The sequence below is a fragment of the Trichoplusia ni genome, chromosome 23 (genome assembly GCF_003590095.1).
Source record: "Trichoplusia ni isolate ovarian cell line Hi5 chromosome 23, tn1, whole genome shotgun sequence".
NCBI lineage: Eukaryota > Metazoa > Arthropoda > Insecta > Lepidoptera > Noctuidae > Trichoplusia > Trichoplusia ni.
The window spans coordinates 3,758,963-3,783,320 of NC_039500.1; the positions used below are offsets into that span (position 1 = coordinate 3,758,963).

General features: G+C 35.8%; 3 protein-coding genes across 3 annotated transcripts; 1 reads left to right on the top strand and 2 right to left on the bottom strand.

Annotated features, from left to right (window-relative positions):
• The first annotated feature begins 1,012 nt into the window (after positions 1 to 1,012).
• On the top strand, positions 1,013 to 4,808 carry LOC113504721 (decaprenyl-diphosphate synthase subunit 2-like). Its single transcript, XM_026887136.1, has 2 exons — positions 1,013 to 1,393; positions 2,006 to 4,808. Exons 1-2 carry the CDS (start codon positions 1,139 to 1,141, stop codon positions 2,963 to 2,965), a joined length of 1,215 nt encoding a protein of 404 aa, XP_026742937.1. The 5' UTR covers positions 1,013 to 1,138; the 3' UTR covers positions 2,966 to 4,808.
• An 835-nt stretch (positions 4,809 to 5,643) lies between these two features.
• LOC113504719 (decaprenyl-diphosphate synthase subunit 2-like) lies at positions 5,644 to 8,746 on the bottom strand. The gene is made up of 5 exons (XM_026887131.1): positions 8,505 to 8,746; positions 7,724 to 7,892; positions 6,972 to 7,278; positions 6,510 to 6,665; positions 5,644 to 6,221 (listed from the first exon to the last, which is right to left on the bottom strand). The coding sequence occupies exons 1-5, from the start codon at positions 8,681 to 8,683 to the stop codon at positions 5,665 to 5,667; spliced, it is 1,368 nt and encodes a 455-aa protein (XP_026742932.1). The 5' UTR covers positions 8,684 to 8,746; the 3' UTR covers positions 5,644 to 5,664.
• A 13,096-nt stretch (positions 8,747 to 21,842) lies between these two features.
• Positions 21,843 to 24,091, bottom strand: LOC113504955 (exosome complex component RRP46). The gene is made up of 5 exons (XM_026887475.1): positions 23,877 to 24,091; positions 23,436 to 23,562; positions 22,817 to 22,925; positions 22,220 to 22,418; positions 21,843 to 22,000 (listed from the first exon to the last, which is right to left on the bottom strand). The coding sequence occupies exons 1-5, from the start codon at positions 23,977 to 23,979 to the stop codon at positions 21,873 to 21,875; spliced, it is 666 nt and encodes a 221-aa protein (XP_026743276.1). The 5' UTR covers positions 23,980 to 24,091; the 3' UTR covers positions 21,843 to 21,872.
• Positions 24,092 to 24,358: the final 267 nt, after the last annotated feature.

A 24,358-nucleotide genomic window follows, 5' to 3' on the forward strand; every position in this document is an offset into this window, starting at 1 on the left:
AAGATTCAAGCCATTCAGCGGGTAGCATAATCGAACATTTTTTTTTATGTATGTGTTTCATGTAGATACACTGCGAATTTTACATAGGTAAGTTAACAAATAACAATTACCTATTAGCGAAAACTTCCAAATTCAAGTGAAAGTCTTCCCGATTCTATTTATTTTAAAACCTCAAGTACAGATATGTCGTAACAATACTGCTTCCTTCTATATTTTATGACAAGATTTGATGTCCTGACTATTGTTAAGTACCTGGCAATCGAAAAATACTTAAGGAGCGACTTTTTTCTTTCCACACTTCCTCCTACTTATCGACCAGTGAAACGATTTTGATAAAATTGGACTCATACTATAAATGAATGAAGGAAAGCTTGCCTCATACCATCTCAACATTATGCAGTTGCTATTTTCGATGATTCGTGTTGTAAAAGATCAGAAAGAAAATCGATGGGCCCGAAAGGGCTTATAAAATTCAAGGTAGGCTAAGCTGAAGTCGTAGTGCCCAATGGGCATCAGCATTATCGAAGTCAAACTTTAGATCGATAAGATATTACGCTAAATGAAAAACTTAATCTGAATCACATAAAGGTACCTGTGAATTACCCAAGATATTGATATCAATTTAAATCATCAATGTGGTCAAGGTTTATCGTTCTTAGGTCTCATAATTACTGTATCCCAGGGTTATAAAACAAGCCACTTACTGAGAATAAACAAATACGGAAAACACATTACCTAACCTTAGCCTTTCCAGTTGGGTAAAGCCCGGACAATCTAATTCAAACTCGTTCAGAAACTTAAACAGCAAATTGTTCACTAAGGAGCAAATATTTTCCTGTTTAGGTACGAAAACACAAACGAAGTTGTTATCAATAAATATCTACATAATAAATACATTTTTTCGTCACGATTTAATTGAATTAATAATTATAATGTGGCTATTAAATCGCATTATTGGTTTGAGATAACGTCATTTCCCTCCCAATAACACAAAGCGTTTCTGAACGCGAGGAGATAACGTCAAAATACAGAGTGACATAATCCAAAACTACTGTGCTTTACGATCGCGAGACGAGGTGTTATTAAATAAATTTTACATTATTATTTGAATGTAACAGTGGAATAAATATATTCAATAATGAATTCAGTGAACATGTCGTACGCTCTAATACGTCATATGCGCCGCACGGCATTATTATCGCAGCGAATCCGACTTGAATCGACTATGACTAACCTGACTCCGGAAGACATCGTATTTCGGCCTCCTCTCGCTCAATGGGGCAAAGTTATTAGAGAGGCTGAGAAGATAGTGGGCTATCCGACCTCTTTTATGAACCTGCGATGGTTGTTGAGCGACGAATTCGCCAATTTAGCGATGCATTTGCGAACTGTTGTAAGTACAATTTTCTTCGTAAATCATAACAATAATAGCATTAAATAATGTTTACTAAGTATTTTATTAGTTAAAAAGCTATTATACGATTTAATAGTAATTATTAATGTAAAATATAGTGTTTATGTCATAATTTGAATTATTATGTAATAAGGCAATGTTTTGTTTGACCATGTGATAGAAATGCAAGGTTATTTCCTGTTCATACAACAACCAGCGATTATGACTTAAATTATGTGTGATCTTGGATTCAATGCTAAATACAATCTTGGTTAGGATTTTTTTTTAAATGATGTGTGTACCAATTACACCTATTTGATGTTCCTTGGTGATTCTTAAAAAAGCCACTATAAAAAATAATATGGTTTTAATTGGTTGGTCTTTTGTTCTCATCTTTAAGTAAATTAGATAAAAACATTCCTTATGGTACACCACATAATTACAGGATTTAACAAAGTGCTTGTCTGTATAGTAAAAAAATGTATTTCTATAAAATAAATTACTTAAGTACTCAAATAAAAAAGAATTCAATTCTGATACTCTTGTAAAACAAATAAAGATCAAAAAAAAATTGTGATATAAGTAAACTATAGAACTGTGCTTTATCAACAGGTTGGCATGAACCATCCCATTGTAAAGACAGCAAAAATGTTGCTATATAATGAGCACAACAACCTGCAGCCATGGGGCCTCGTCATCCTGTTGCTATCCAAAGCCGTCAACCCCCCAACATCACTGCTCACCAGCTCCGTAACAGAAAACCAACGTATCCTTGCAGAACTCACAGAAATGATCCGAACTGGCCACTACGTACACAGAGGCTTACTAAACATACCAGTAAGTGACCGAAACAAAAATTCAGACACTGCAATATTTGCAAATAAAATAGCTATTCTAATAGGAGACTATTTACTAGTTACGGCAAATGGAATGTTAGCTAGACTGAAAAACCAGGATTTATCCTACATAATATCCACTGCGTTGCGTGACTTGAGCGAAGGAGAGTTCTATGGGAAGAGAGATGCACAAAACATGCCGTTACCTGGCAAACCTGTAGACAATCCGTCAGATATATACAACATATGTGGTGATACATTACCGTTAGAAGTAAAAGATGTTTCAGGCTCGCCCATTAGAGAATGGACACTTCGCACCTTGTATAACGGTGGGACATTGTTCGGAAGGGGTTGTCAAGGAGCCATGTTACTGGGAGACCATGATCTTGAGAAGCAAAACAATGCGTACAAGTTTGGCTGCCACCTGTGCCTCGCTTGGCAAGCAGCCACTGAAGTACAAAAGATGACATCAGAGAAAGACTCATATTCCATAGTCAGTGCACCTGTGTTGTTTGCGTTAAGTGAAAATCAAGAACTGTACAAATTAGTAGAAGATATACAAAATATAAGTGACATAGACTTAGATCAATTGAAAGTAGAAGTTTTGAAAACAAATGCTGTTGAACGAACAAGACTGTTGTACACAGAACATGCGGATAAGGCCAAGGCGTACGTAGAAACATTTGATGACTGCCAATCAATAGATACTATCAAACAGATGATTTATACCTTGTAGGTATAGGCATAAAGTCCATTTTTGAGTATTAGTGCAATTTATACTGTTAAGGAACGAATAGGCAATGAGATTAATGGTAATTAGTATTTTTGAATTAGATCAACATATCATGTGTTCTATTAACTTCTTGATTTTTGAACGATTTTTAAAATGAATGTTTCGTAGTATTTTTAGTTGAGTTTACTTTTACAATAACTCGCTTTAATTACTAGCTAAATGAAGCTTGGCAGATAAAAACATTATATTTATGAGTTTGAATTGAAAATATAACTTTTTAATTGTTAAAGATTTTTATAACTTAAAAATGCTTGCTTTTCCGAGCACTGGTGCTTAATCAAATCAAATTTTAATTTAACTAAATCAAGCTTCGCTACTTCTATCATAAGTTATAATTAGTGCATTAAACAAAACCTTTGCTTAGGCATTAATTAAAAAAAATGCATATGACAGATATTTTTTTGAGCTCGAAAAATATTTAAAAGGCTTGATAACTACCCCAATGGCTCGATTACTGCCGGAAGATTTCAAAGACTTTCCGAAGGAATCGAAATACTACCTCAAGGACTCGAAAATATTAGAATACTATTAAAAAACCTACGTCTTCAATTAGCATTAAATCTTAGTAACGTCCACTTCCGCAATCAATTTAAACTTGGCCACCATTCTATGCCTAGTGTCTTCAAATATTATAAGAAAGGCCTAAACTATAATTAAACGTACGAAATTCTAATAATTAGTTAAAAAGATGCGTATTGTATAAATATAAATTAATGAATTTTGTACCTGAACTAACAAAAACAGTGCTAAGTAAATGAATACTAATCTTAATTTATTGTAGATGAATGTAGTTTTAGATTTATGTTAGCAAGATGAGAATTTGTTGAGTAGGTCACAAAATGTGTTAATTATTGTTAAGAGATCCTCATATATGCGATAATTAGGTGTAGGAGGCTGCTGAAGGTATGTCTAATAATTATAATTAGTGTATATTAAAAAAGGTCGAGGTTAAATCGATTAGAAACAATATCGATTAAGTTTCTCGATGTAATATTCGTCAAATGTTTAAGTGAAGTGTGTTGACAGTTTTTCGTGTTTAAATCAACTTTTTATTTGAAAATGGTTAGCTCATTATATCGCCCGACTAGTTCAACTAGCAAATCCGCCAAGGATTCCGGTTAGATAATAAACTGGTCGGGCGATTCCGCTAAATACGCGTGAGTAAACCTTTATCAAATAATTAAGCATACACCTCACGAAAATTCTTAATAAGAAAGATTTTGAATAAATCAATTTTATATAATAAATTTGAATCCTCCTGGTGGGAATTATTCTATTTAGTTTTTATTTAGCTATATTTTGCTACAGATTGATCCTCGGTTTCTGAAACACTGATCGAAACAAAGGCGAGAAAATTCCCACTCAGACTTCAGAGCTCTGTGATTTTTAAGGCGTATGGTCGACTAAACTGGCAATCAGCATATTGCCATAATTAAAAGGAAAAGCTATGTTGTCTTAAAATATGAACCACTTCTCCGGTCGCAGGTCTGCTATTACAGTTGCAGAAATAAGCAAGCACCCTCGTATATTTTTACTATTTTGTGTATACCTACATAACTTAAAAAAAAAAACAAAATTAATTGATCATCGTTTCAAAAACCAAGTGTTGTATAATATTTTTTGTGATTTCTCTCCCAAATACTGTATAGTTATAATAAAAGTTTTGAGCATTTATGTAATGTAATGAGTGGTACACAATGTATATTATTTATTGATTGTAAAACAAAGTTTATGATGTTACCTATAACTGTTAAGTTTTGTGAAGTAAATGTTTTTAATTTTTGTACTTCTTGTTTTATTTTTAATGGTGGAAACAAGCAGAAATACATCATGTCTGAATGTTCAATCCGGCTATTACGATTCGTAAGATACAACCTAGTGACGGACGAACAGACGCTTAAACAGCAAAGCCTCAGTGATAGGTGTTGATTTTGACCTTACGGTTGAGGAACCCTAAAGCCATGTCGTCATTCCTAACAACCGTGCCAAATAAATGTCGTAATTTCATAGTACAAATCTGAAATTTAATTATTTAAAAATTATATGATATTGGGGTTTTCGACATGGCACACATATAAAATTAGCTGATTAAGGACTCCGGTTGTGTCCGAAACTTTTAAGATGATAACCATGAATATGTGTGAGTAATAAATTATTATGACAACGCTATTAGTTTCAATATTATCAACTCAAATAAATTACTTAAATCTAAAATGGTTTACTTAGCATAAAGCGAAGGTAATGCCTACTTACATAGTAATTCCTAGACAAAGTCAGTTAACCATCATGGGCGGCCTAATGACGTCAGTACTAACCACTGACGTCATTTGGTCGCCCATGAATATAAAACAGTCCGTCTAAAGGCCGATAATATTTTAAGACTAGCCTTTGCCTGCGACATCGCCTTTGTGGTTGTCGGTTATTACGACAAAAGGTAGTTGATATACTCTCTAAGAGTTCAAACAAGCCGTCTCGTAAAATTTAATGAAAAGCTCTTTAGTGGCTTAATCATGAAAGCACAGACAAATATGCTCTCGCATTAATAATATTAGCTAAAGTCAAGTAGAGCAAATAAATTGATCTCTGAAAAACGTTTATATGTCTATAAATAAAAACTGTAACTAGAACATAAATACCTTTATTCACTTCTCAATATACTGAAGGGACTCCGAGTGAATAGTGACGGCCATCTTCTGCAGCGCCGAGCGCGCGTCCTCCACGGGGAAGTTCTCGCTGTGCTTGATGACGGCCGCCAGCTCCTCATCCAACACAACAGTCAAGTAGTCCATGGCCCGCGTCGCTCGCACCGCGTAATACAACTGCTTAAAATTTATCGGCTGTTTTTCTATCCTCGACTCTAAGATATGGCCGTAAATTTGTGGATACTCCCAAAGAGCGATCGTCACTGGAGCGCCGACGAGAGAGTAGGAGTAGGGGTGGGTGAAGAAGTCCTTAACGTCCAGGTACAGTTGCCATAGCAACGCAAGATGGCCGCCGAGCTTGTAGGCCTCTTTCTCCATTTCGGTACCGCGGCGGGCGAGCTTCATGGCTCCCTGGCAGCCTTTTCCCAGGATACTGCCAGACGTAAGCATGGTACGGAGAACCCACTCTTGTTTCCCGTGACCAAGGAACTCGTTTGAGCCGAGCGTCTGAAGATTATCCTCGTTTTCCCAGTCGTACACTCTTGGGCGGTCGTCACCTATAAATTGCATGGGATATTGAGTTATTTTAGATGTTACTAACATTCTTGGTTTTACCATAAAACGTATTTAAATAAAACCCGATACACACAGTGTAAATATATTTTCCAAAACAACCAATCGGTAAATTATCGTACAAACAAAAATGGTCCCGAACAAAATCGTCATCAACGATCAAAATTCGAATAGGAGGTATGATTTAATTTTTTAATCGACTATTTCTGTTATGGGTCGTCACTTACTTCACATAAATATCCGTACTCTGTTAAGCATGTTGAGTATTTTACCTTTGGGCTGTGTCGGCATGGGGTTGTTGTCCTGATCGTGCTCCCCGATGGAGTCACTCTCGACTAGGTCTCTGAGGCCGGTGGAGATCAGCTCCGTCACCTCGTTGTTGTGCAAGCCGCCGAGGTGCTGCAGGCAAGTCGCCAGCAGGTAGTCACCTGAATATTATGCTTGGTTAATAAAATTGACCTATGTCTTAAGGGTTAGTTATGTAACTGCTAAAATCTTTTATATTGTATCACGTATTGGGCTCAAAAATGTCTACTTTGTAAAGAAAATTGCCGTCTTTTAGATACTTTCTCAAATAAGGTGGTTTATCTAAAGCTTATAGTATAGTTAACGAATGCGAAAGAAGACTAACAATGACACAATTTATTGTTACGGATCGGATCGTACGAATCGAATGTTCTTAGCTAAACATTTAGGTTCTTCCTTTCAAAAAGACGCTATAACATAGACATCACCTGTCAACAACACAATCTTGTTCCCATACAGTAGATCACCGAACTTGTCGCCATGTTTGTTCTTATCCTGAAGGTTCACCATAGCCTTGTGTATCATATGTCCAGTCCTCTTCATCTCAACGATCTCGGCCAGCGCCCGCTGAGCGTGGAGCACCCCCGAGTCATAGTGGTCGCCAGTAAAGTCCCGGGTGTTGAAGCCAGCGGCCTTGGACACCAGTAGGATGACCAGACCAACGGATTGTAAGTTGCTTTTCGATCCAACTAAGAGGTTCTTGGCTGATTTTAGTACGGGATGGTTGGTGCCGACCTGTGGAGAAAAGACATTTTAATTAAGTATTTTTATTAGTAACTAAAATAATAGACAGTATTTCTTTTTCATATCACCATGGGATTACAGATATTATTGATAAGAAAATAAGGTCATGAAACACGTTTGTACCAGTTTAGCTGTGGATTGAGATATGGCTGTGTGGGTTCTGCCAACAACGCACTTGAAGTCCCAAACAATTTCACGATAACATATGCCTACACGGTTAGATACTAACTGTACCTAAATTGTTTCTGCTGAAATTCTATATGACATTTTAAGACTTCCGAGTCTTAGAGGTTGTATTTTCCACCACAGTACGTGCGTCCCTTTGGACATACTGTGAAAAATACAAACTCTCAATAAAGATGCTCCTCCCCCACCCCTCTGGAACGTTGTCTGGCTTTCATGAGGTTGTGGTAGACCCCAGGTAACAACAACTAACCAATTTCCTCAAATGTATGGCAGTACTGGCGATCTCGTCGTTAAACAGCCACCGCAGGTTCAGGTACGAGGTGGGATAGCCCACGATCTGTTCCGCTTCCGAGATGACGTCACGCCAGTCTCGCTCCTCCTCGGGAAGGCCGAGCCCAGTGGAGTACTGACGGAATGGCCTGAAGCGGAGGAGATGGGAATATAAGGACATACGTGAGACGTGAAAAGTAATGAGCAATTTGGTATCAAATACTGTAAAGGGTAGGTGCTATGCATACAAAAAAAAATATCATCGTTTCGCATTTCGCTGACGCGTCAGTTCATTAAGGACTCCGGTTTGGTCCGAAACTATTCGGACTATCCCGATAAATACGCGTGAGTGAACCGTTGCATCACTTTATAATGAAACATTCTCACTTTAGCTACTATAAATTATTAAGTCCATCCTTGAAGAAGTAGGAACAAGTGTAGTACCTACCTGAATTAGTGGACGCTAAAAAAACGTTTGTATTTTGTTGAACCCTAATAAAATTGATTTGGGGGTATAAGCAGAATCCTGCGCGAAACGAAGATGTCGCTGAACAATCCTCTAGTGACCTCGGCATCCTTGGGCCGAAATTTCGGGGAAAATACATACTTTAATTTTCATTGTAAAAACATCTTAAGCCAGGAGGCCGGATTAAGTACAAATAATTACTTAATCAACCAAATAGCAACTATATGTAAATTCTACACTATGATGGCTGATCAATAAATCCAAAAAGTGGTATTTAGATAATGCAAGTACATACCCAGAACACTGGGACAGAGTTTTTCTCGGCACAATTACTGAACAGTATTTTTTTTCGCTGTGATCAATGGCTGACGGCTCATAATTGAATTGCGTCAGAATTCTTGGTAACGAACATAGATATCTAGTCTCATTGATTTGTAAATATTTACAAACATTCAACAATTTTGATGCGACCATTTTTCAATATTACCTATTCACAAGGGTCTTCCCGGTTGACAGTTTTGGACAATGTCGTACTTATTTATTTTATAAAAAAGTTTCGAGTTTAGTCTAAAAAGTTTTTATATCAATATGAAAGAAGTTTTTAATCGCTTTTTGCGGTATTGTTTAGACTAACAAATGCCATTTTTATTTATTAAAATACAATGTTTCTTCAATTGTAAGAACATTGCCAATAACTACCACAGCCGCGTTCTTCCTCCATGCCAAGCAAGTAGATACACAAACACGAACATGATAGAGAATCTAGGAACTAAACAAACAACAACTGACAACTAACAAACTTAACCAAATTGATGTGACATCGAATAGTCCGGGAGAGTGCGACTACGATATTAATTACATAAAACAACAATATTGTTGAGCACACATTACGCGTACATCATATGTAACGATCGTCCGACTCGTACGAGTCCCGGTTATTGCCGGACCCCCGCCGAGCGCCTGATTAAACTTATACGATAGATGTTACCTTTGCGATGCGAACTCTCCGACTATAAGACCCTTTTGACGGGATTATAGGACGTTTTGCTAAAATATGTCGTTATTTAAATTGTGCTGCAATTTAAGCTTCGTTTGGTCGCCAATGGAGTTAGATCGTGAGTTAGGGATTTGGATTTTTCTGTTAAATATAATATTGTGATTATGTAGCATTTTGATTTGCAACAAAATAAATATTAAGCATGCTGATTTAGAGTTATGCATTTTTTTCCTAGAGAGCTTTATAAACTAAATATAAAATAACTGCCAAAATCAACAACAAAAGCGGTCCTCTTTTTTAAATGTCAAGTCGACGATTAGCGCGCTCATTTTTGCGTGTATCCGAACGCGGGCTGCGTTTCCCGCGCACGCATCTCCCATTATCGGGGTCGCATGTCACTTCCGCTGACATTTGGAAACGATCGCACTTTTAAATTGACGCACAAAGTTAACGAACAATGATTCTCTTGCGCTTGTTAAAATAAATCACGATAATGGAGTACGATGATAGTTTGCATTTTTATTGTTGGTTTTAGTATTTTTATTTACAGTTACATATGAGCCATCATAATGAGATATTTACCACATTTTCTATTTTATTTCATGGCATTATTGAATTTTGCGGGAAATAAATGATAATCTATGTTTATGGGCTAAGGCTATTCCTAATTTATATACCTTCGGATACCCTGCAATAGGATGTAAAATGAAATGTTTTAAATAATATCGTCTCCCGCCGTCAGTTTTTTAAGCTATTTAAATGCTTAGATTAAAGCTCAAAGTAGAGCATGTTAAGCAAAACTTTAAAGAAAAGTACTATACGAGGATCGAACCCATAACAATTCTCGCATAGTGGTAAACTCTGAACACATTACAGTAAACATTTTTATTAATAATTAATAAAAAAAAATGAAAAGAACAAAAAAAGACTAATCTCTGATTTAAAAAAAAGATGCAGTAAACTGTCCTTACGCTAAGCAAGTAGCTGCAAATAACTATAACGACTGAAGAGTAAAACATGCTAAAAACAAATAAAGCAATTAAAGAATTTTACTTTTAAAAACAATTAAAATTTAAACGCGGCGTAAAATTATAACGTCACTGGCTCACTGTAAAAGGTCAAGAGATTCCGATTCATTTTAACAATAAGTCTATAATTTATGGTAGTCAACTGACAATTATACACTGCAATTAAATTGTAACGACGTTTGCAATCATAATCGACTCGACACTTCATAAATTAAAACGACGTGCTTGTAAATGTAAAAAACCGTATTTTTGTTCGACATTTTACGACATTACATTTTAATTGGGAGTTTTCGTTGCTTACTCAAGGTTTTTAATCGCTGATATTTTATGCATCATATTACTTAAATAGTGATTTACTTCAGTACGATCTTCGCCAAAAGCTGAGAAAACGATGTTAAAATGATGATGACAATTTATTTCTAACATTATGACATGATAGTCTTAAACCAAAATGTCGTCGCATTTCTCATTGTTTTTTTTTTCGTTACTTCAACAGGCATTACCGGGACGTTTAAGTTGTAGCTGCAAACCTAACTACAATCATTATTTATAATAGCCGTTATGACATTTGCTTTGACAATTTATTATATCACGTGTTAGACGACAATTAGCCAAGTATTCTAAACAGTCTTTAATTCTTCATTGACATTATTAATTAGATCCCTACTTAATATTCTCATAATTAACGCCTCGTTACTAATTACCCTGAATTCTCCAGTCTCTTTCATTTTAAAGTGATTATAACCATAGCTAGACATTTAAAAAGTCTTAGATACAAATAATTGGTGTTTCATTTTGCATACACAAGTACATGTTTAAAACTATTAATCTAACTTACTCGTTGGTAATTTTAACCATTTACATATTGATTTACATGAAAATGCTACCTTTAATACAAAGCAGATGTGTTTTATCCTTTTTATCGATTAGAATTAAGAACCCTTTCAAAGCATTTAGCTCAACAACAGTAATTAACAAAACTAAAATTACAGTTAAAATGGAGTAACTCGCATTCAAAATTCAAAAGCTATCGAGTGTTGCCGCAATTAAAAAACTGCACGCTATAATTATGTTAAGGGTTTAATAGTCGGTTTTGTTATAATTACACTGCAACAGAAAATGGAGATAGCAATGTTATTCTGTTATTAAAAGGTCCTTACTAATCTGGATAGTTTTTTATGATTGATAATTTGATTGAATGTTAACTTTGTTCGTAGTTTGCAAGATTAGCTTTAAAAAGGTTTGGTCAAAGTCTAATAGGTATGTACGATTGCCTGCACCTATAGCCGAGTGATATAAATCAAAACGACACTGTCCGCTTGCCAATGTCGCGCAGGTTGTAAGCCCTATAAAAAAAAAAACAAAGAAACTGCGCGATCTGTAAATTTTTATTCTTGTGTGCACGTTAAAGGCACAATATATAATGTTCTGCGTTTTAGAGCCAGATTATTTAAAGTAAGGAAGAAATTTGGATATTTTTCGTCAAGCTTTTGGCCAGGGACCGGACAACCCCACTTTAGAGTTAAGCCGTTTGACAGGGTAACCCGTACACGGGGTAACTCATATCGCAGTGTTACCTTTTGTTCGAGTTACATCCTCGAAACCCAGCGAAATGGTTAACACCTTCATTATGGTAACCACGTGAAGGGGTTAACCCCTTCAATAACTTAACCCTTTGAAGTGGTTACCTTCACGAAAGGCTTTTATTCGTGTTACCCTGAATTACCCACTAAACTTGAGCTGCATACTTGCACCCCAGCGGCCCCTCATTGCTTTACTAAGACTACAACTGATTTTCTTCTATCGCCGACGCGTCGCGCCGCGACTCGCGCCTCTCGGACAAACTACCTACGCGCGAAACGTCGCGTCATGTCAGCATGATAAGAAAACCAGCCATATAGGTAACTAGCTGTTGCCCGCGACTTCGTCCGCGTGGTTAGAAGATATAAGTTAGGAATTTTTGAACGAATGCCCTCGAAGATTAATATTTTTCCCCGTATTTATCACATTTTCCATTAAATCTCCGCTTCTATTAGTTGCAGCGTAATTTTATATACCTAGCCTTAAACCTTCCTCGATTATTGGTCTATTGAACACAAAATGAGATCAAATTTTTTAGATGAAATTATTTATAATTAAAGTAAAAAAATCGAAAACAAGTTTTTTTTCATTTTTTGCATTTTCTGAGAAGATTTGACGGGTGAATTTTCGATTGAAAATTAGAGTGTTTTTTTATATTAATTCAAAATAAAGTGAAAAAATAAATATTTTTAATCAAATAAATTACAGCGTATTTGGGACACAAAAAAGTAAGTTTTCACCAAATATCGTTACAAAAATATTTTTTTGTAAAAGATAAAAAAAAAACCACAATCTTGTTTTTTTGGATTTTTCACAAAAAAATTGAGGTTATGTGAAAAAAATGTAAACACAAAAGTTTTAGATCTTTTTATTTCCTACAACTTTGCCATTTGACTTTTTTCGATACGAATTTTAGTTTTGCCGGAAATCGAGAAAATCCCTTTTTTACTCTTCAAACGTCACTCCCACCCCCTTCCCGACCTCAGATCGCCCGTAAATTATTTTTCCTTTCATTTTTATAATATTCCCCTCCTTTTCTAATAGGTTTCATCCTACTATTATTTTTTTGGTTTTAAAAATTATCGACCCTGGTCTACAAGAATAGACACGAAAAATATATATCACAACGTTTGAAATGTGCGACAAGCAAAATTAAACTGTAAGATCATATACACAATGATTTTTATTCCATGTTTACAAGTTGTTCGGTAAATGCAACAATGGCGCCGCTGGGCGGTAAGATGTCACGTGCGCTCGTGGTTATACTATTTTCAAACTAATGTCTATGATAAAGAGTGCATATTACATTGTCTTAGGTTGGAGTGGGTTACCCTGTTACAGTGTTACAGGGTAGTGAAAGGGTAACCTGTTCGGAACAGGGTTCCAGTAATCCGTTCGAAGGTGTAACATATGTCATAGGGTTTTTTCTTGAAGCGCTTAAAAAAACCCCTTCAAAAACCCTTTCAATGAGTATCCGGCCGGTCCCTGCTTTTGGCAATCTAATTGGTATTAATTGGAAGTATGAAAATTAGAATCATTAAAAGCATTTGCAATTGAATTCCGTAGGGCAAAGATGTATGTGTGTTGGGATGTCCCCCGCGGCGCTGACTACACGCACCCAAGTTTATTGTAGTTGTAAAATACAGGGATTTATTTAAGTGTTCGATGTTCGCGATAATTATGGGAAAACTGTTGTTTTAGGCCGTATTATATGTATAGACTTGGTGTTGTCCTATAGGTAGATAAACCCTCTTTTGATATTGAGAAGTAGTGTTTATCACCACGCTTTATTATCTACTTGCTTGGATTAGCTATTCTACATAAGTTGTTTAACATTGTTTTCTTCCACCTACTCTCAATGGAGTCTTTAATGAAAAATTATAGGATGTGCTATGTCCAGCAGTGGACTGCGATAGGCTGATGATGATGATGATGTGCAATATTGAGCAATAGCTTGACCAGCCCGTTTTGCTTCGACTTGTTGTAACAAACCCTTTAAAAATTGTTTTGTGCCGATTTAGATACAATGTAACACACATCGAGATGGCACATCTAGATGCAACAACGACGTTGATTATGAAGTGAAATACATTCACTTAGATGTTTGTAAAATTTCCTTACCATAAACCTAGTATTTATCAAAAAAATCGTTTCGATTTCAAAAGTTGACATGCTATATTTTTTAATTATATTCTTTTTATATGATTATTTTTTTGCTTCATTTAATTTTATTTGACTTCTATAATGAACCTATTCATAATCTCCACTGTACTTAGTTTGAATTTTTGCATGCCTTCTAGTTAAATATGCTATCATTTTTATGTAACCTTTTGTTGTACTTATATACGCAAAAAAATATCTTATCCTCGCAAAATTATAACTTCTCTTAATATATAACCTCCTTGCACTTATATATTTTTTAATTTGGAACATAATTATAAAATTGGATCGGGCGCGTTCGATTTACGAGCGCGCACGCCAGTAGGCGCCCGGCCACGCCCCGCTATTATGCCGTTACGTTTTTACCCAAACTCCGAACGCGGGTAGCTATTAAATAGTAATAAATCTGGGCATATTAAATAATACATTAGTGGATAGATTTTATGTGTGGAAAGGAGCTGCGTTTGATTAAAAAACGAACTAAGGTATCTGAGTTGTTATAATAGTGTTTTTCTTTAATTTCCCAATCCAGTTCATAAAATCTTTTTTTTATAAATCTTTAGTAAGTACTTAGCTTTTCCGAGTGTAAACGTTTAAACACTGGCACTGAGAGATTTGTTTAGTACAAATGAGCTAAAAATAAACGAATCTCTTTAAAAAGGATTGAAGGATCCTTTTTCTGTGAAAGTTTGTGTCTAGCTATCGGTTTTCATGAAATAGAGCCTGGCGACGGACTAGCGAACAAACAGTAGTGCCTTAAAGTTCTATTTTTGCCGTCAGCACTAGGGTTCCACTTTTACCGTTTGAATACAAAACCCAAAATATGTACTAAAAGATTGCAATCCTATTTATTCGCGATTTTTTTTGTTCTCCAATATATCCTTATCATAGTTCGACCTACTTTTTGAAGATAACTGAGTTATTGAGGACAGTCGGCGATGGTAATCGAAAAATAATATTGATTATAAGTAAAATTACCTGCAGCGGCTGCACCTAAGTAACAGTGCGGTTGAATGTGATCTCGCGACAATTTGCATTTGGGAGAAAGTCGTTTAAAAAAAAATTTGTTAAGTCACATTAGAGTCGATAACACAAATGTTTGTCCTCTCCGGGATCGAACACGTAGGTCATGGGCTGTGACTGCTGATTTTATCCAGTACAATGGATTGTAGAGTTCAATTATGTAGTAGCTCCATGTAAAATACTAGATTAGCCTCAATCCGGAAAATCGGAAAGCGTGGTTTATTAAGATATAGTATTATTATGTATACTTAACTATTTTATAAGAATTTTTAATTCTTTATTAAATGATGTAACGGTTTATTCACGCGTATTTATCGGGGTAGCCCGACTAGTAATTTTTAATTCTGCATTCTGCACCCATTCCAACAGATTGTGAGCTATCAATATTATTAATACATCCTACTCAGTTACTCATATACATGGGCGACAATTCACAAAGGACCTTTTAATGTACAATTTTAAATCATTAATTATTTGTTCCTCAACTTTGAACTTCCATTAATTAATAATTAAATATTCGACACAACATCTTTATTTATACCCAGCAAGATAACACAGTGGCCGCACTTCATCAAATTATAATTGTTTAATGAGTTTTTAATCAGAACATTACTCCTTGTAACCGATAAGCAGGTGTTTCGTACAACGAGTAATTACGAAATAATTTAAAATAAAAATGTTACTTGCACGCTTTGCATAGATAATATTAAAATATTATCATGTAAGTAGATTCAAAACATGCAATAACAACATCAATAATTTATTAAAAAGAAATAACAAAATGGCGACGAAATTTTGCACAAAATCAACAAATAAACTGTAAAACAACACAATAAAGTCTAAAATTATGCGCAAAGTCAAATTACCAACAAAAACACGCACCCTTGATTACCACATACAAAAACTGAGTTGACGGTTCCTGATTGGTCAGTTCAAATTTCTGCGAAACAATGAGCCAATGAGAAGCGACTGAACTGTTTTATGAAGGCTTTTTTGTTGTATGTAATCAAAATATTTTAATGTTGCCACTTTAGGAACTGTTTTGTTTCGAAACGATCTTGAAATCATTATATTCTTTCAAACTGCCGATAACGATTTGTACCTGTGAAGGAAAATTAATAAAAGACTTAAATTCTAAAGATGCTCGTTAGAAAGATGTACAGAAAATACGGTTTTCGAGAGGACTACCACAAAGTATCTATAATTGAGCTTGTGGCAGTTATGGAATAGTGACAGCGCACTACAACTCAAATAATGCTTCTCTCGTCTCATACATAACCACAGACAAACTAACTTTAAAGCCTATGGTTTCGAGGTTCGAATCCTGTCTGAGGTATGATTTATTTGTATGCATTTGCAAATAATATTTTCGCAGCGCTCAATGCGTGCGATAATAATATTTGCAAATAAAAAATACATACCTAGTGTTTTTTTTGCTTCCAAAATAAATGGTTCAGCCTATAAAAGCTAACAATCGCAAGTTAAAGAACGAAAGTAAAAAGAAGTAGAATGTATACGAATAAAACTTCAGTAATTTCAGGAAAAGACGCTATAAACCGACTTTGGAGGGCTGAAAATATGTACGTGCTTTGGCATAACATCTCAAACTTCGATATACAACTTTAGAACAGAAAAAAGCAAATTTAAAACAGGGAGTACAAGACATTATCGTTAGTTTAATTTAGCCACTACCCACAGAGCACTCCAGACGACATGGTCCAGCTGTTGCGCCCTGTCTTCCGTGCTATCCATCATGAGTGTCCATGCACCGTGCGCATGCATGCATCGTGCGCATGCCGCCGTGTCCGCGGGTGGCTCTTGCCTTTAATTGTCGAATGCGTGCAGCCGGTAACTTAGTTTACAGCGGCCGCGCCCCGCGGGAGATAACGTTTGCAGAATCACCGTAATTAAAAATAACGTTTGTAATTAATGTCGGGGATGCGTAATTGAGGAACTGGAATGGACAGTACAGATTGTTCGGCAGTTTGGTGTGTTCTATCTACCAAAAGAGTTTTTGAAGAATAATTTATTGATGTGTCTAAATAGTTTTGGTGCTTCATTTTTTTCCTTTGTCTTATAGACTGTTACCATTATAATCATATTTCACAATTTTCACGCAAATCCGTCTAGACTGAAACTAAGTAAAGCTTGTATTATAAGTAGGCAACTAACAAACTTACTAATTTATTTCTCTAAAGCAGGCACAGAATAAACGATCCTGCCCATAAAACACACATTTGTTCTGGGTGAGAATCGAACCCACGACCACTTTCACTACAACAGCCTACTTAGGGCTACTAACCACTAGACCAAGACGCCACCTGTAACAAATAACGTACTTACTTAAAACGACACAAATTCTCCAATTCGCAAACGCATTGTCAAAGGGTTCATCTTACGATACCTTCTGCTGACCCTACTCCCGTATTTTGTATCATGCACCTTGTAATTTCTCATGCTAATAGCGAGCTACCGCCGTGTTTCGGCGTACCGATGGCTACTTTACGACAGTGGCCGGTAGCTGCGCCGCAGATTGCCCGAAGACGATGTATTATTTGTATTTTGATCGGTAAAATTATCAGAACTCATGTACCTCGATGTCAGCTATATGTCAACGTAGTGTATATGTTATAAGTTACAGAATAAGTATATGTGTTGTTTTGGGCAGGTTCGGCAATCTTAACCGAAGGTTGACGTTTCAACTACTCACAAATTACTTGCTTCTATACTCCATTAAAGAAAACAAGTATTTTTTTATATTCGCTAACTTTGACACAGCCTTAAACTAAATTTGTACTTGTAAATCCATACATTTATGTATAGAATAAATGATTGTGCTCATCATACCAATATTTAAACTGAAAAAGAATCGAACTCTCTACCTCCAGTTTTACGGTAAGAGAAACATCACCACCATCAGGCTAATCGAAGCTTGCTTACGCTTACTTTTAAAAAGTACTGAGCTTCTTGTTTTGTCTTATCGCACTAGCAAATTTGCCGTGTGTATACTTTGACTGTTGACATGTGGATATTTGATCAGTACCTATGCTGTTCAAATCATTCAGATCGTTCTGGTATTGAGTCACATTCACATACATTTTTAACTTTCGTATAGTAAAATATATTTTATTTAATAAAAACTTAGTTTACATTATAAAACATGATTTACACAAATTTCTCGCATATGAAATCGAGCGTTTCCCGACTTAGTAGCAGTTTATGCAGGTTTTTTATGAAGTTTTCTATAACAATCCTGTATTTTTATTACAATTAGTATCAAGCAGCTCAATGTTTTCGTGCATTTATAGACATTAAACTTTAAATTAAGACATGTCTGACCGTGGGAATGTCGCACGGCCAAATGCTAAAGTATGTAAATTGCGCGGGAAAGGATGAATGTCACATCGACGGCCATATTTTATTCGCAAGAGGCGCGTTCTTCGCGCGCGCGATTTATGTCGCGTTCACGTATTGAATTAGATGAATGGGTTTGTATTAGCTATTGATAAAGGTACGGTTTTTGATCGGAAGATTTACTTAGTAAGCGATATAATTTGACTTTGGAAAGAGTTATGTGTTGAGAGGAGAGTGTGATAAAGTATCAAGGAGTAAAGAAACATCGGTACATGTGGATGACTAGAAATACTTACATTAAATAAAAACTTAGTAAGTACATGAGTAACCTATCTTTTATATAAAAAAAATATCTTTCCTTTCCTTCCTTAATTCCCTTGTCCCGTTTGATTTGGAATCAGCAAAATACATTTCGAAAAATCTATCTAAAATATAATAATGATGACGGAATATACTTGACCTACAAATGAACAAACTCGTGTCGCGTGCGCACCTGTAGATTAATGATGGTGATTTCAATATTCCAATTACCGAGAATTCAGGATTATTCCGATATTCAATGCTTATAATAATGAAGAAGTAGGTATAAACTACTTAGTAGATATTTTTACAAAAAAAAAACGGTCAAGTGCGCGACGGATTTGGGACTCTGAGGGTTCCATAAAAAGATGCTGAAGATCTTTTGCACCCACCAACGAGCTAACAACCGCTACTTAACCTCGAACTTTATTTTACATTTTTTATGTATGAGTTTGTTGTTTGTTTTTTATGTATGAGAACAAATACATCATATTTTGTGAAAATTTCAAATATATAGCTAGCGCGGTTCATGAGATACATTTAATAAACCGTGATATCGTCCATAGGGGACATCGAACAGAATCCTTATTCACAAGACTCCGTTTCGTAAAAATGCACTTACTAAAGTTTTGGATATCCCATCAGAAATAATATTTAAATCAAACTCAATTACATTCCCATTATTTCATGCACTTTCTTTCGTAGGATCTGTAACATTATAACCATCGAGGAAGAAGAACTAAAGAAATGTAATAATGGTGAGACTTGATTCCTAAGTTCGCTGCTCGTATGACGGCTGGTGTGGTGTTTAGTCCTATCAGAATATTCTCTTTCTGTAGGTGTAATTGCCGTAGAATTCAGAAAAAAGTTTATATGGACTAGCTAAATTTGCAGAGAATGAGTATAAAAGCATTTTCAGCCCGCCTAGTGACAGAGGTACATAAAGCTAAGGGGGTCGCCAAATATTTGTACCCACTCATGGACTATATTTTCGGCAGTCGCCATTCCAGCCAGTTCGAGTCGGGACCTTGTCACCGCGTCAGCTCTTAATTAAGGACCGAAAACTAATTACGCGATCCCGGTAAATACGCATCAGAAAATTGTTGCATCATTTAAATACATATGAACAGTAAACGGAAACATCTCAAGTTGGTATTTAACTGACAAATAATCATTCCTTTAATTCAGAGAATGTTCCAAATAATTACGTTCACACAGCCGCTCAGAAAGACTTAATTAGACGCTACAATGACCAAATGCGGACCAAAATTACACTTAAAGGAAACACTGGTTACCTTATCAACATAGCAGGGGCATCCATTCAGACATTCCGCAACTAAGTACAATTGTTTGACTCCGGCACAACGTCGACCGTTGTAAAATAGAGCAAAAATCATTCGAGAACGAATCAGCATCAGTTGGCGACATTTAAATGTGCCGGCGGTGCTTTTGGACCCGCCATTTGCATCCGAGATCGCGTTGATCGGCCATCCCGCTTTTTTTTTTTTGCCGCCAACGCGATGGTGCATGTTTGTGGTACACCGAGTGCAAGGTGAGAAAGGTAAGTTTTCTGCTATAAGATGTTCATAATTATAATTTAATATATAAAATATTTGTTTGTATTAGAAGAAAAGTGAGACCGAATAGCTGCAACAAAGATGTATAGCCCTTTTCTTTACAAACTTTTTTGGATAATTAATTTTGAAAGTAGCGAAAACAAAATAGACTAGGTGTGTTTTCGCTTATTTACTTCATTTTGTGTTGCATTGAATTTCTGTTTCACATGCCATTTAGGAGATGCTAAAGCATTTATGGTGTCATCAACGGACTTGTAGGGATGCTAAACTTGGTAAGTAGTTCGAACCGAAGACAGAAGTATTTTCTCTTTATGGGGCTTTTCTATTTGGGGCATATCTATTATCTTCATGGGGCCTACTATATTTATAGGTATTGTTCAAACAAATGATTAACTTTGTTTTAGGATGAAAACTGAATGCAATAAATACAAAACCCAAACTACAAAGTAACTATTTCAATAGGTCCACAAAAAAATAGTTGCGCCCAGTGTCTCCCCTGCCTGCCTCACACAGCATTTCGTTTTACTCTTGCACCAACTTTATATTCGGTAGCGGCGCACCAAAGGAACGCATTCAATTATTCAGTCTTATTATTTTTGTTTATAAGTTGTGTATGTCCGTCGCCGTGATGACTATCATCATGCAAGCTAATTGGACCTCGATGGAAACAAAAGTATCATTTAAAAAATAGCAAAATTTACCGTACATTGATTGCAAAGATGGATTGGAAAGGAATTCTTGTTCAAACCGACTTAAAATGTCTAAACGACTTCGAATAAAAACTAATGAAACAAACTGGATGAGCCCAAAATAATGACAGTTACATATTTCACGTTAAATAGAAAAAGAAATAAAATCGCACTTGAGAATCTTCTTCTTGAAGTCGGTTCATAAGAAGGAGTAGGTATGGAGAGAGATTTGATGAATACATTATTTCAATGTTTATGTTTGTTTGGTTTTTCAAACTCAAATCATTTCAATGGGTATACTTATTTTGATAAAACGTGTGCTTTTATGTAGACGCACTTGATAAACGAGACCTGATAATTGTCTAGTTTTTACTAATCGCGGATACTGCAAAATAATGACTACGATAAAAATAATTAAACTGTCATTTCTATTATTAACAAACTGCACGCATAGCGAGTGGTCACCACGCGAATCCCACAGAGCGCGACGTATCGCGGGTTCGATCCCCGCAAAAAAGCATTTGTGTGATCCACGAATGCTTGTCCTGAGTCTGGGTGTCTTTGTGCATGTGATTTGAATGTCAATTTTTTCTTTCAATGTCCGACTTGTAGTTTAATGCATAATAATGTTTTTTTTTTATTTTATCCCGCAAACATAAATTGTCAAAATTACAGTGAATGAAACTTACGCGTGACATAACTCCAAACCTTTATACGTCTTTTCAGCAGTTTGTTTATGTCAATATTTTTTATTTAGTAAAATCTTCGTTAGTCTTTTGTATGGAACCGTCGCTGTCGCGACTCTGACACGCACATGACTGATTTTTTAACAGAATTATTGTAATTTCAGATAATTGTAAGGGCAATCATTTGATCCTCCAGGGGACTACATTCTAACACTGAATTTTACAAGTAAAAATGGCATATTTTTAATAACTATTTATTATTTATATATCATCCTATAACATTGGAGTATTTGCTAACGATCTCCTTGTAGAAGGCGAACACCAGGTGGCTGGCGGCGCGACACCGCTCCACCGCCTCGCTGTACGCGTCCTCGCTGTAACTGCCCTCTGTGAAACCTGCAATACGGAAAATAGGTTTAAAACTTTTTCTCTACATACAAATTAAACTAACTTAGTCCTTGTGTCAGGGGGTTTGACACACATCAAGTCACATGAAAAGAGTCACCCAGGCTCAAAAAAAGCCTTTATGGACCACACAAAGTTATACACGGGGAGCAAACCCATTTTATTAACCATTCAAACTTTTGTTTAAATGTAAACATTTCACACATTCACCTGTAACAAGCGACTTTTCTCTGCTATCAAATACGAAGGTCATGTTAGCGCGAGCTGTGTCGAGCTGGTCGCGAGCGGGGTCGAGCTGTATGTTGCCGCTCTCGTCGATGGCACAGCTCACCGCCGCGAACGTGTGGCGCATCGCGAGCCCCGCGTTCAGCAGGGCGAGGCAGGAGCAGTTTATACAGCATGCAAGGAACTGGAATAAATATGTTGTGGTAATTAATGGGTATGTTATTTGACATAAGTTCTACAGTGGTATCCCATAGCATCAGGAAGTATAAAAAAACACAATTAAATTAAATAAACTTCTATCTTTTTCCTGTGGCCTTTTGTATTCAAGGGTTTAGTTGTTTACAGTGTTCCTTTCCATTCTATAATATGACTGTGAAACTGCTAACCTAGGGACAGTAGTATTTTATTTTATTACTTTCATTAATCAAAAAGTTTTTATTTCAAATATGCCGTTTTCCAGGGATTTTTAGCATGACTTTCATATACAAATTAACGTGGCAAGAATCTCCATCTTCCTCATACTCCACAGTGAGTGGAAGGTCTTAGGTTCTCATCAAGGATTAGCCTTACTATAATACTTACTCCTCCTTGGTCCTCCAACTCCTGTATAGTGACAGTGATCCCAGTACGAGGGTATAGACTGCCAAGAATAGCTGTTTCACAGGTCTGTCTGATTACATGCTCCTTGTACCTAAAAAAACAAAATAATAATATGATTATACACCTATATAAAAACTGAACTTAACAGCATAAGTCTAAAGAGTGGTAGGTTTTAGCTGGACATACAATATTAAGGTAAAATGATAATAGTGATAGTAGTAGTGAATGTAGTGATATTACAAAAAGTTTCTTATGCAAAGGTACTATGTAGGGTTAACCAAGCATAAACACTAAATAACATAGAGAACTTACAGAGGAACAAGTTAATTTACAGTATTCACTTGCTCATTTATTACTTAAGTATTTAAGAACAGATTGGAAGAAGTGAAGAGCAAGAAGGATGTCATCATCGGCCTACCTAAGTACCAGTGTTTTACAAGGACCGACTAAGAAGGATGTACATAGATCAATAAAAGGAAAACTAAAGAAGAAGTGCTGTAGTAAGGAAGTCAAAGAGATGACACAGGATGGAGAAAGATAGAAAGCTACACAGTCAAGTGACTAGCTGCAGTAGCTGCCTAGATGATGGTAATAGAGTCACCTGTCTCCAACTGTTGGCTTGCCTCCTTTACTACTGAACAGCACCTCCAGTGTTGCCTTCTCTATGCTCTGGCTCTGCATTTTCACATCCAAAGGGCCATTCACGCTGACTAGAGAGACTGTGTGTCCTGATATATCATGAATTTGGTTATTACAGTGATTTATTTACGATTTTCCGCTGATATTTGCCTATAAAAGTAGCATGTGTCTGTAAGCGGGGACATAGTTGAGTTACGATATCAAGCTTTTAGTTTTGTTTCGCGGTTCAAGCGCGAATTAATAAACGTTACTGTCTTCAGCAAAATTTTCGTCTATACCAAGTCACAAAATTTAAAGCTCTGATAAATATTGTGAGTAACAATGGGAAACTCTTTCGGGCACAACAAAATTATACATAATTTTTTATAAAGTCTAAATTTGTAAATGCAGAAGGAATGTTTACCTTGTGATAAAATAGCCGAGCCATCGGATTTGCTGAGGTAATTACACTCGCATTTCATTGGCCTTAACTTAAAATCTTTCAAGTCTGTATTTTCACTAACCATTTTTGATCGGTTTGTTTTATTTTACAATAATAACAGTCAAAACACGAGTGAAAATGAAATAAACGTGTATTTGACGTCACGTCAGTTTGACAGGGAGTCCATGACCAGAATTTTTTCGTTATAAAATGTATGCATGAGATGCAAAAAAATGGAAGAAATTTAAACGTTAAAGTAATTCTCGTAGGATTTTTTTTACAAATGTTTTATTTTATTTTATTCATAGCATAAATATATTAGGTCGCGGGTTTATACTGTGTTTGTAACCTGAAATTGTGATCATAAAGTACGGTGTTAAATTGAATGCAGATTATCCGATCCGATTTCATCAATGACTTAATAATGTTTTATTAAATAAAAATTTAATAAAAATTTCAATGGC

Bases quoted from the DNA above. Each gene is read 5' to 3' on its own strand.
- LOC113504721 (XM_026887136.1), top strand. From the start codon at position 1,139: ATGAATTCAGTGAACATGTCGTACGCTCTAATACGTCATATGCGCCGC. The intron at 1,394-2,005 runs GTAAGTACAATT...CTTTATCAACAG, and splicing joins CGATGCATTTGCGAACTGTT to GTTGGCATGAACCATCCCAT.
- LOC113504719 (XM_026887131.1), bottom strand. From the start codon at position 8,683: ATGGTCGCATCAAAATTGTTGAATGTTTGTAAATATTTACAAATCAAT. The intron at 6,666-6,971 runs GTGATGTCTATG...CATAATATTCAG, and splicing joins CAAGATTGTGTTGTTGACAG to GTGACTACCTGCTGGCGACT. The intron at 6,222-6,509 runs GTAAAATACTCA...TGCAATTTATAG, and splicing joins CATGCCGACACAGCCCAAAG to GTGACGACCGCCCAAGAGTG.
- LOC113504955 (XM_026887475.1), bottom strand. From the start codon at position 23,979: ATGGTTAGTGAAAATACAGACTTGAAAGATTTTAAGTTAAGGCCAATG. The intron at 23,563-23,876 runs GTAAACATTCCT...ATGATATATCAG, and splicing joins CTCGGCTATTTTATCACAAG to GACACACAGTCTCTCTAGTC. The intron at 22,001-22,219 runs GTGAATGTGTGA...TCCGTATTGCAG, and splicing joins AGAAAAGTCGCTTGTTACAG to GTTTCACAGAGGGCAGTTAC.